Below are 13,314 nucleotides of genomic sequence, written 5' to 3'. Positions count from 1 at the left end.
TCTTCTTCACAGAAAGATTGTTTTGACACTCAGGAATATCATAAAGAAAAATACTGTTCTCTCGATTCACATGTTTATCACCCAAGTTTCATACCTCCCTCGGAAGATCTGGTCATGTACGTCTGCTAGAATAATCTGTATCTATAGATGTCTCTTGGTGTTGACGACGGAAGAAATGAGTAAGACTGCTTTCTTTTTGAACAAGAAAATCATTCTTCAAGGGCACAAAGCCACTCGGAGCTAAACAAACAGATCACAGTTAAGTCTTGAAACTGAAAAGAGAAGGAAATGATACTCTGGGTTTGAAGTTCTTATAGAATTACCAAAATACAATTACAAACGTTGAGAGAAACAAGAAGTAAAACATAATGGCCCTTCTAATCTGAAACATAAATGTCATGTAAAACACAGGAAGGTGGTAATTACACATTACTGGAACAATCCCTTCTCTTGTCTTGAGTCTATAAAAGGGAACTGCTAGATTTAAAGCTGGTTGATTGGCTCATCGGACCCGGTTATATTTACGGTGTGAATCTCCGGCTAATTTTTTTCCAGCTTCTCGTAGCAAGTTTGGACATGAATCATCTCATGAGGGATGCTTTTCCTTTCGTGGGTCTGTCGTTCAAGTAGCCTGCTGTAAGGCTTCTTACAAGCCCCCTTGTCACAATATAGATTTGTGAGAACTAATTATGTCGGTAGCAGTTGTTTGCAAGTTTCTGAGAAGGTGTGCATCTAATTCTCTTTCATTTCCTGTGATGGCTTGCTTGATCTTTTAACACAGTCACCTGGGATATGCAGATAGATGCTGCTATTGTGAGAATCATGAAGACGAGAAAAGTTCTTAGCCATACCCTGTTAATAACTGAGCTTTTTCAACAGGTAGGGTTTCAAACATTACAATTTGTTTTATCCATATCCACCATTGTGCCTAACTCGGTTATTTTGGATGGCAGCTTAAATTCCCCATTAAGCCAGCAGATTTGAAGAAAAGAATAGAGAGTTTGATTGATAGAGAGTACTTGGAGAGGGACAAAAGCAATCCCCAGATATACAATTACCTTGCTTGACCAGCAGAGAACAGATTAGTGTTACTCTTAAATTGTGCAAATTTCCTGCTATGTAATCCAATGAAATGCAACACTTCAGGCTTTGAGTATGGCACGTGCTTGCAACGAAGGCCCCTGTGTGTCGAAGTATGTCCACCGATAGTGCGGTGCTGAAAGCAAGCATTATTCTTTAGTTTTAAAGCAAGCATATTTTATAGTTCTGCAAGTAATGCAATGAACTATGCGTGGCAAAAGCCACGATACAAAGAGCAGTTTCTTGTATGTACTTCTGGCTAAGGTATAGGGATAGGGCCAATGGCAAGATTGTGGGAGGTGATGGTGAAGGTTGTTGGGATTAAAGAGTGGCTTGCTGTCAGGGTTGCGTTTATAGCGACGATAAAAGTTCTGCAGAGTTCTGATCCTACATTTACCATGAAGGCCTTCGTTTTGATAAGTTTATTGAAGGCAGGACATTATAGCTTAAAGTGCACAGAAGCTGGTGGTCTTTTGGAACCAGTCACTGTCCTGATGAATGCATTCGTACTCAGCTGGTCACGTTTATCTCCATGCAAAATGCGGCCCAAATGGGTCTCCTTAACACCTAATCTTGTTGATGTTTTTTTTACAATTTCTTAGATAGTGAAGTCTTCACCCACATCCAAGCTGGACTTTTGCAACTTGGAGAATGTTTGATGCTGCATGCGCTGCTAACTATTACCTTTTGTTCATTTATTTGGAGCCCTTGGGTCTGCTTGCACAAACACGGAGCCACAGCGGGCATATGTTCCTTCCTTGACTTGGTTTTTGGCAAATTGGACTTAAATATTATTACTCCTTTCCTTGCTTCGTTGTGTAGCATACTAATTTTCCATTAGCAATATTAAGTGTGATTGAAATTGTGCCAATACATTGTCGAGAGGGCCTCTCTAGATGTCATTACGCCGTCAAATGTTGACAACTAGTTGACAACTATTGGTTAACAGTGACTCGTGGTTTTGAAGATGTATTCATGCATTTTCAGTTGGTAAGGCACGTAACGAAGATGATTGCAAACGGGGAAACGCTGGAAACGCTAGTAACTCCAATCAAAGGGGTGCGCAACCTTTTTTGGCAGTTTTTGGTTGCGTGGTGGTGGTTCTCGAGGACCAACATTCTTAGATAGTGCCTTGCCATCTATAGATGGCCCACTTGCCTTTGGCTTGTGCTTCGTTGGAAAACATATCTATTAAAGCATTGTCAGTCACAATATGTGACGCACACATCAATCAAAGCATTGACAGTCATGAAATTGATCTCAAATAGCCCACTCCCAATCAGTAACAAATGCCAGTATTCCACTTGAGTGACGATACTATTCAGAGTGTGACATTGGCTTTGAATTTCGCCTTGTGGACGTGGAGCGTCACAACACCCCTTTTGAACTAATTTTTGTATCGAAGGCCCTAAAGGTTTCTACATAGCAAAACACATACAGTTGATGGTGAGGAGTATACTAAGTGCAATGGTGAAGTGAGAAGCATGTGATGAGGTTGATGGCAACTCAAGGGTCGTACAGGGCTGACGAACACCTTGTAGGGCGCGATATAGAAACGCCTTCAAGGTGAACTACTGTTCGCTTAAAACCTTTTTAACTTATACCTACAATCCATGTATTGTCAAATGTCAGTTAAGTATCCATTCTCACAATAGCAAGCCACAGATGAAAGTGACGTGTGTGTGTATGAGAGAGAGAGAGAGAGAGAGAGAGAGAGAGAGAGAGAGAGAGAGAGAATCCCAAATAACAGCTCAAAGCCCATGGTGCTCCTAGAAAATCAAAGCACACTAGGAAAATGATTTATTAGATCATCTATGAACACATGCTTCAAGCTCTATTATAGATATTAGGGTTGGTGAATTTTTATGTCCAGAATTTTATTTTCATGTCAATGCATATGATCTACTTTTCTGATCCTAAGTAGCAAGAACTACATGCTAATAATCATTTGAGGCTTTTCAATATCAGCAAGGCCTCTTGAAACCTATCAAGAATTGTGCTAGTGCCTCTTGGAATCTTTTCATCATTATCTTCAAAGGCATCAAGTGGAGAGTTGGATTTGAATGTTGATTATTGGACACTAATAGTATATAGGTGGAGATGAGATGATGATGATTGATACATCTATCTCACCTTAAAGTTCATGGTTGAAAAAGCATATGCAAGATGAAGATGAACACACCTATGGATTAGATTAAGTCACTAATGAAGCCACCAAGCTAGAAGGTTTTAGAGAGGTCATGACGTGGTCCGTCCATTCTAATTGTTTAGCGACTTGAAGCGTGGGGATAAGGAATTCAATTGGCAAAATTGTTTGAATTTCATAAACTATGTTGAACGGAGTCGTTTCGATTGACGTTTTGTAAGCTACTCTATATGTCCATAAGGTTGAATGCAGCTTTTGATCCCAGTCAGCTTTCGATTCGCCAACAATTTTGGTGAGAATTGTCACCAAAATCTTATTCGTACTTTTGGCTTGGCCGTTCGCTTGTGGGTGATAGGGAGCGGATTTCCTATGAATTACCATGAATTCATCCAATAGGAATTCGATAATCTCATTGATAAAGTGAGTTCCTCTATCGCTCACTAGCTCAATTGGTGAGCCATATCTGGTGAAAATGTTCTCATACAAAAATTGTGTTGTCGTTTTTGCATCATTTCTGGTTGTCTCTTTGGCTTCCACCCATTTTGTTAGATAATCTGTTGCCACAATAATGTATTGAGCGTGCGTTTTATATCCCGGAGGTGCTATCGGTCCTACAAAATCTATTTCTCATTTCGCAAATGCTCTTGTCCCCATCATTGGTGTTAAGGGCATATCATCTTGTGCTCTAGGAATTTTTGTTTTCTGGCAATCGTCACATCGTTTCACAAACTCTTCAGCGTCCCATGAATAGTGTAGGCTACCATATGCCTGCAATAAGAATTGCTTTGGCCGTTTTGTCAGCTGAGAAATGTCCACCAGCTTGTCCACTGTGTGCTTGCTCTAAGATAGGAATGTGTTCCTCTTCAGTTGTGCACATTCTTAATTGATTGTCTTTTTTCCTCTTGAAAAGAGTGTCCTCAATCAATACATAGTTTTTTGCCTCTTTCGTGATCGTTTTGATTTGTGATCTACTCATCCCTTCAGGTAGTATCCTGGTGGTGAGGTATTCAACAATGTAGTTACTCCATCGGGGTGCTACAGATAATCTGAATAGAGTAGCGTGCTCTATTGGCTTTTGAAGCGTGCATTTAGCGCAAGATTTGACATGCATATGAACACTATGTCGCATTTTTGACCAACACACCCATTCTTATCAATCTCTGATACATTCTGTCTTATGGGTCCTTGCTTCTCTCTCTCTCTCTCTCTCTCCCCAGAGACAGATATGCCCGCATTGCACTTGATTCCTCCCGACAGTTAGCCATACAAGGAGATACAACATGCTGGTATGGGGAGATGACATCATGGTTTCAGACGCATGGGTTTAGCATAGACACGTTGCCGCCATTCCAATACTCATTGGATGCACCATCTCTCATTCTTACACAGTCGGAGATCACGAAGCTCATCCGGCAAGACCTGACCCAGCTAGACACCAAGAGGACATGGATATAACCAGCACAAGAATTGAGCACGAAGATGACTTTCTACAGAGACCACCTTCTCTAGCTCATGGAAGATGGTTTTGTGACGAGACCAAGATACATGGAGACCCACTTGTCTCATGGGATACAATGTGTTATTGGCCACTTACGCACATCGTCTCACCAGCTGCGGATTGGAACTGGGAGATACAGCGGAGTACCAACAGAGGCCAGGACATGCCCCTTGTGTGACATGGAACTTGAGACAGAGTTGCACCATACATGCCGATGCCCCGTCTACTACGAGATACGAGGCCGCTTCCATTGCTTGTTCAGAGAGGGTTTTGGACCACTCTCAAGAATAATGGGATACGAAGATCAGAGATGCCTGGGTTTGTTCTTGCTCGAGCTGCGCAGACACAGAGAGAGCCTGATAAATGGCGAGGCTAGCCAGTCTCAAAGACGGATCACAGACTTCTTCAGAGCAGACACGAGACAGCCGCAAGAGCCACTCCCAAAGTAGAGCTCCCCCTCGCCTCACACCAGAGGCACACTGATCGACCGAGCGATTGAACTAGGGAAATCCAGGCGCCCACGACTGCGAATGACTACACATCATCGATGGAGACTACGTCAAAAGATTCGGAGCACGTTGGCCAGGCATGCACGATGCCTGGTCAGACTACTAACCATGGAGGAAATTGATGAGATTCGCCAACGACCGATGCTAGAGCTTTTGTGATTCAGCTATCCCAACAAGCCGCTCAATTTTGTGCTTAGTTTTTTGCTTAGCTCACATCGACCAATCTAGGATCCCATAGTATATATCTTTGTTTTGTACCGTTGTTAGGTTATTTTGTTATTTTGTTACTCTGACTTTGTATCAGATCCACCACCTTGTAACTTTTTGGTCTCATAGGTCACTATGGCCTTTTGAAGATGTTCATATAACATTTCATTTCATTTTCATTTCTGTGTGTGTGTGTGTGTGTGTGTGTGTGTGTGTGTCTCCCCTTCTTCTTCTCTCTCGTATCGCAAGACAACAAGAAGCTTCGCCTCCTTGCCAGGATCCCCTAGGTGAGGTTGCCTTGCCGCTTCCTTGTACTTTGACAAGCAATAGGACATGGATAACAACTGATAGATTTGGTGATACCTATAATATGTATTCAAAGCTAACGAATATGTTGTCTTGTTTATATGGATGTAGGTGAGGATTCTATCTTTACTTAAGATCTTTTTGGCTTAGCTGTTGTCCATTATTGTCGAATCTGGCCTCTTCCACTTTAAAATAAATTGTTCTTGACTATCTTACATACAAAACACTAGAATGATACTTCATTCTCACTATGATGTACAAAAATGAATCAAAGACTTAAGTTGTTTTTGTGCTAATCATTGTCCTTTGTTTAAACACCTTGGTCCAGAAGTGTCTACATGTTGTATACATGTATTAGCAGTCTACCATGACTTCAAAGAAAACCAAAAAATAATAAGAGAATTCGGCCTAATATTTGATCTCGTTGGGCAAGAGGCCTTGACATGCAAAGTTTTAATTGTTTCATCTCAACAAAGAGGAGAGATTGGTATCAAAATGAGAAGGAAAATAGTGCCATCAGAGCTTGTAATATCACTAATTTAATAAAATCAAAGTCCTCGGAGGCTTGGTACGTTCAGTTCATGAAGCATGATCAAAGGCAAGGGGAAAGATACTTCCCACTCAATTGAAGAGACGTAGAGGGAGGCTAGGCCTAGCGGGTCCAACAAGTGAAGAACTACCCAAAAAATACTTTTCATGATGTACATGTCGGGTGAAAGCACTATATCCATCACAAGATTGATTACTCAACAAAGCTTTTAGGCTTAGCATCCTAGAATTTGTTTAACACCACTCAAGGTCCTAGTTGACAAGACACCGTTGATTGAGGTACAAACCCCTTTAGATGAGGAATAATCTAAGGTGGGCATCCTGATTGGTTAAAACCATAAAAGATTCCACTCAATGCCAATAAGACTCAAACTATAATGCAATGCCCATTAGCAAATATTACACCTTTTAATACCATGAATAAAAAAGTAGAGCCTATTCAACAATCAATCTAGTGCACAAGAATCACCCATTGTTAGACCCCAAACCATATCAATTATTACGGAATATGTGTGAGATAAACCAACATCATCCACGTTTAGAGTTAAAGCTACCCAAGTCTATTTATCATAAATTACCACATGTAGATGTCATAATCAAACGCCCACCTGAGATGTAGTGGCAAACTCTATAAGTGCTTGATTTTTCTTGCCTTTAGCCATGATGTTCTCTCGAAACAAAATGCCCCCAGAGAAAGTATACTCACACCTGCAAACAGAACAATGCTAATTGAGGGATTCCTCACCTTTAGATAGCAAATAATACACCTTCTAATACCTTGAATCAAAATGTAGATCCTATTCAACAATCAATCCAATGCACAAGAATCACCCATTGTCAGACCCCAAACCATATCAATTATTACGGAATATGTGTGAGATAAACCAGCATCATTCACGTTTAGATTTAAAGCTACCCAAGTCTATTTATCATAATTTAACACATGTAGATGTCATAACCAAACGCCCACCTGAGATGTAGTGGCAAACTCTATAAGTGCTTGCTTTTTCTTGCCTTTAGCCATGATGTTCTCTCGAAACAAAATGCCTCTAGAGAAAGTATACTCACACATGCAAATAGAATAATGCTAATTGACGGATCCCTTACCTTTAGATGGCAAATAATACACCTTCTAATACCTTGAATAAAACAGTAGAGCCTATTCAACAATCAATCCAATGCACAAGAATCACCCATTGCCAGACCCCAAACCATACCAATTATTACGGAATATGTGTGAGATAAACCAGCATCATCCACGTTTAGAGTTCAAGATACCCAAGTCTATTTAACATAATTTAACACATGTAGATGTCATAACCAAACGCCCACCTGAGATGTAGTGGCAAACTCTATAAGTGCTTGCTTTTTCTTGCCTTTAGCCATGATGTTCTCTCGAAACAAAATACCTCCAGAGAAAGTATACTCACACATGCAAACAGAACAATGCCAATTGAGGGATCCCTCACCTTTAGATAGCACCAATGCACATTTTTAGGAAGGCCAACAATGTTCACATGGCAATGTGTTACTGCATGAGCAAGACGTCGTCGACCATCACTGAGGAGGATCAGTAGCATTGAAGATCAGCCCATGAAGTTATGCTCAGCCACAAACTCCAATTGTTGTCGACAAGCATGCGCTAGATATTGAACGCTCTAAAGCAAAGGTGAGCAAACGTGGACACCTTTGTTAATTTTGGAGTGAACCAAAAGCATGGTTTTCTTCATCTATTGATTGTATGTCAATCTTTGATGTCTAGAAAGTCAAGATTATCACTTTAAGGGATGTAAATGACTTCTTTGCTTATGGATCTTAGGATGCTAAGATTAAAAGCTTTGACGGAAAGTTGTGTGTTTGTTTTGGTTGACTAATTTCACCTTGCTTGTAAGCTTTGACGGATAGTTGCATGTTTGTTTTGGTTGAGTAATTTCACCTTGCTTGTACATCACGAAGTTTTGTTGGACAAAGCTCCACTAAAGGCATCCTCAAAGGGTTATTCCCTCTCTTTCTTCTCAGACAGGGAGTCTTACACCGCGGTAGGGTAGAAATTATCCTCCACCTTCCCCGGCCACCACTCATTCTTGTGGAACTTAACATGCTAGGCTAATGGTGTTGATTTTACTTTTTAATTTGATGCTAATTTCTCTTCTTGATTGTGGTGAGGATGATGGGATTTTTGAGGTCAAGGTCGATGTATTGCGCCCTGTCTCTTAGAAAATGCAATCATGTATAATATTATACACATGCCTGAGATTTCATATAGGGCTTTTCCTTTCTCAGTTCTTCATAGTGGAAATTTTAAAATACCTAGCATGGTGCATCTTTTGTCAACCTATGCTATTGAATGACTCTTTGTTGACTGAGGATCTCAATAATGCTAGATTTACCTTTCATTTTGATGCTCATCCTCTGCTGGGTGGGGTTGACGCAGATGGTATTCTGTAGGTTGAAGGTAGTTGCTATGAAAGATGAATTGCTGGGATGAGTTGTAGGTTGAAGCTAGTTGCTATGAAAGATGAATTACTGGGATGAGTGCCAAACTACTTTTTTGGAATTTTTCTCTTGTTGTTTTCCTTGAAGTTAGGATTACATGTAGAGAAAATTTGGGTATTTCCTAACCTCTCAAGCTTGACAACTGACAATTATATCATGCGTCCTTTTAGTCTGAAATGTTAAATCTTAATACTACCATTGCCATGACGATTAATCTAGCTCTGAAGTGGTCTTTCTCCTCTCAGCAAATGCAATAATGTAGGTGGGAAAATAGTTGCACCTCAGAAGAGAACACCATCATTACATGCATAGATCATTATGTCTCATCTGATTGCTTAGGATGCACAATGGTGGCTTGTCCACGGACGATTGTCAACCATATCTACAAAGAAATCTTTGATTAAATATAATGATGAGTTAACAAGTCAATAGAGTTCTGAAAAGTGTTAGTAATTCTATTCATAGAATTGGTCATTTCTAAAAGTGCTATGCTTTGAATTAGCTATTTAGATCAGGGTTTTACTAAACCATACAACCGTACAAAATGATTCAAATACAATTCTCTAAAGTTTTTTGATAGCATCTACCTTTGGGCATTAGTGACATGGACATCTAGGATATCCATACATCACCTGCATACAAAATCAATTCTGATCGAATGTTGTGTTGTTTCTAGGGGTGCAGATGAGGCCTATCTTTTTGGTCTCAACTATTAGGTCTTGCTGTCAGCATTTGAAGAAGAGGAAGCAATTATTTGCTATAAATTTGCCATTCTTTTACATTTCAAGGACGGTGGCTTGTACCACCTTGACTCTTTATTTGTACAAGATTGTTTACCTAAGATATTTTGTGTAAATTACCTACCTTTTGTCAAGTAATCATGGTATTTGAAAATGTGTATGTTCTTTTGTGAATATTTATGTAAAAGTAATAATATCACACACACACACATATTGTGTAGTGCGTTCCTTTGTTCACTGAATTGAAAAGAGCTCTTTGCTCCACAAACGTTGACCTCACTACAATATAGAAGTCCATATTGTGTAGTGCTTTCCTTGTTCACTTAATTGAAAAGAGCTCTTTGCTCCACAAATGTTGACCTCACTACAATATAGAAGTCTATAGAGTCTATCCTATAAGGCTAACCTTTTCAAATTCTAGTTTTTTATAAAACCAAATGAGTTATCAAAATGATATGGTCTTTGATTTAGGATTTCATATAATAGGTCCTCTAAGGAAGTTTCAATATAGCAAAAATTTTCTCTATAAGGAAGATTTGGACTACCAAATCTATCTCTTCCAAGCTTCTTGATTTGGTTTATTTAGCGAGATTTCCTTCTCTCGACACTTTGAAATTGTGCATTATTGATTCTTTAGTGACCCTCTTTATAACACTATGCCCTTCAATAAATGTGGGGTGTCTAGTGATTGTGTACACAATGTGGATTGAACCCTTGGGATTTACATCCTCAAACCATGGATACACCCCACACACATCTACTGGTATTACTTATCTTACCTCTTGAAAGGGAGGTCTGTCTCTTTGGCCTTGCTTGGTGACTTCTTATGTGGGCCCCCTCCATATTGTTAAACACCCATTATGGGGTTTTACCTTGGGATAGTAGCTCGTTCTCTCTCTTTACATGGAAACATTCCCTTGGACTTCCTTGCCACAATATCACCTACCTTCATTGGGAAGGTATGATTGAGCTTTAACTGCCCACTTGGGGGTGCTGAACTGATTCCCTCCTCGTTTGACAACAAGCATCCTTCGATTGGGACGTTTTCTCACATACGCTATATCATAGCTTCCTATTGGCAAGCTACTGGGCTCTTTTCCCTTGAGAGATGTTACTATCACAACATTGAGGTTGTTGATGTCCATTACATTATTCCAATGGAGATGGATGCCATGGCTTACTTGGAACTAGTGAAGATGGATGGCTTAAATGACTTGAACATTAAAACCAATGCTTTGAAAGATGGCTCACACAAGGTATGGTCTATGGTGTAATTGATTTTTTGTACATTTCTCACTCCTTATGTTGTCCTTTACCTACAAGACCCATGTAAAGAAGAGGAGTGTCTATCACACTGTTGGCATGCATGAGGAATGCATAGAGATGGTGGTTGGCCACAGAAGGTGCTTTCTCCTCCTACTCCCTCTAGATAAAGAGAGGAAATATTCCCCTTACTTAGCCTTAAATTTGTTTCTAAAAAATTGGTTTTCATTGCATTAGTGGAAAGAGAGAGAGAGAGAGAGAGAGAGAGAGAGAGAGAGAGAGAGAGAGAGAGAGAGAGAGAGAGAGAGAGAGAGAGAGAGAGAGAGAAAAGGGTGTGGGTTTTCTAATGAGTCTTATTGGACTTTTTTGGGTTCTCTTTGATTCCTGACAGACATAATACTTTTGAGGTTTAATTTTGAAATCAATTTTGAAGTGGTATTGGGCTTTGATATACAAAGTACTCTTTGATGCTTGGATACTTAATAAGCTGTATAGTATGCATTTTGAAAATTTCTTAGTAAAACGATAAGGCACTTAGTGGAATGTATGGTTGTATCTCTTTTGTTGATGAGTAATATGGTGCATTACTTGGATGGTTTCTCATTACAATAATTTGGAATGATCTCTCAACCTAGACATCAAAGCTACCCTTGGCATTGTATAGGAAACCCTTTAGAGAGTATTCTAGAGGAGGCAAAAATTTGCCTCCCTGCTAACTTAGCCTTGATATGGCTAAATGGAAGTGGATTTACCACTATAGGCTTAAGAAAAATCGGGTTTTTGGGTCTTTTAGTATAGTAGTGAGCTAGGGCTATCCCACTTTGGCATCCTTATAGAGGTTTGATGCCTTTTTACTCATAGTTTCTAATCTAACTTTTGATGATAGCCTTTGAAATTGTTTCTTTCTTTTTGTCCCATGTTTACTTGAATGAGATCAATTGTTACTTTTTATAAACATTCTTGCTGTAGGAACTATACATTTTTTTGTATGGTTCTAAATTTGAACCTAGGCTCTAGTTTAAGTTTTGATGGTTGACCTAATTGTGATAAATCACTTCAGTATGCTGAAGGTTTTTACTGTGCGACCTATAGTAAATGTTTGAAACCTATCTCACCTTACATACTCTTAAAATCTTTTAGTAATTTTGATATGATGATGATTTGGAAACCTCCAATTTTGTGAAAGCATAAGCATGTAAATGTGGTGGCAATGATCACCCCTTGGGATAAAACAAGACAATATATAAAGTGTCACTGCATAAGCTAAACAACCAAAAAACTCCCATGTGATCAATAGATGGGTTCTTTTCATGCCATGCTTCATAAGGAGTCATATACTGCAAAGCTTCTGTAGGACACCTGTTAAGTACATAAGTAGCACACATGGAAATAGGGTTGCAGGGAGACACACACAGCTTGGAGAAGACGAAGGAAGCTCAAGAGGCACACAATAGAGAGTGTATTACTTAGTGTGCAATGTAAGTATAGATAGCCCTAGAGTGATGGGAATATATACAATGCACGGGTTCCTAGTGAGGGAAAAAAATGCCGCGACAGTCCGAAGTGTGTTCACACACATGACTACCTCATGTATATGGTGAAAAATTCCACTTGGGAATGATGCGGTGAACGAGAGCTGGTACATAGAGTATAGGGAAGTGCCATGCCTTGAGGACATGATTAGTCCACAAAGGGGAGTAATCCCAAAGCTTTGTGGAAATCTTTGAACTTCTCACGAGACAATGCCTTTGTGAAAAGATCTACAAGGTTGTCCCATGTTGGCACATAAGCCAAGCTGATCTCTTTTGCTAAGAGCCTCTCCTTGACATAGTGGTAATGCAGCTCAATGTGCTCTGTGGGAGCATGAAATATTGGGTTCCTCGCAACTGCCAATGCGCTCTGATTGTCAGTGTAGATGGTGTTGGCAGGGTCTTGTCCAAGACCCAAATCAGCCATAAGGCGTTTGAGCCATACACACTCAACCGTAGTTGGGAAGACTGCCCTGTACTCAGTCTCCCCACAACTACGGTTGCTTCTGGCTCAACCATGATATGCATGAACTACCAAGCATGAAACAAAAACTACTTGTGGACACTCGTGTGTTAAACAAACCAGCCCACTTGTGGACACTCGTGTGTTAAACAAACCAGCCCAATTTGAGTCCAAAAAGCATGTAAATCTGGCGGCAATGATTGCCCCTTTGGATAAAACAAGAAAAGATATAAAATGACACTCAAGTAGAAAATAATCCTCTTGATAGCCTTCCAAAGCTTAGACCTTGAGCTATGCATGAATCTGTTGACTTGTGAGACTGCAAACTAAATATCTAGCCTTGTGTTGCATACATAAATAAGGTAGCCAATAGCAATTTGGTAAAGAGTGACATCAAGAAGATCACCAACATCATGAAGAAGACTCAATTTCAAACCTATTTTCATGGGAGGTGACAATAGGTTTTCAATTCTCAAGTCCAAACTTACATAGCATTGTCTCTATGTAACTTGTCTGACACCATCACAC

The 13,314-nt window shown here is 39.8% G+C and overlaps 1 protein-coding gene across 1 annotated transcript in view; it reads left to right on the top strand.

Moving 5' to 3' along the window:
• The window catches only part of CUL4 (cullin4), an 80,470-nt gene extending 78,580 nt beyond the window's left edge, over nt 1-1,890 (top strand). The window contains exons 16-17 of the mRNA XM_086502571.1: nt 799-879; nt 954-1,890. Coding sequence (XP_086358697.1) covers nt 799-879; nt 954-1,067 — 195 coding nt within the window. The 3' untranslated portion in view covers nt 1,068-1,890. The remainder of the gene's footprint in view (nt 1-798; nt 880-953) is intronic.
• The last annotated feature ends 11,424 nt before the right edge of the window (nt 1,891-13,314 follow it).

Source organism: Adiantum capillus-veneris, chromosome 27 (assembly GCF_014529385.1).
Source record: "Adiantum capillus-veneris isolate H3 chromosome 27, ASM1452938v2, whole genome shotgun sequence".
Lineage (NCBI taxonomy): Eukaryota > Viridiplantae > Streptophyta > Polypodiopsida > Polypodiales > Pteridaceae > Adiantum > Adiantum capillus-veneris.
This window is presented reverse-complemented; position numbering and strand designations above follow the sequence as displayed.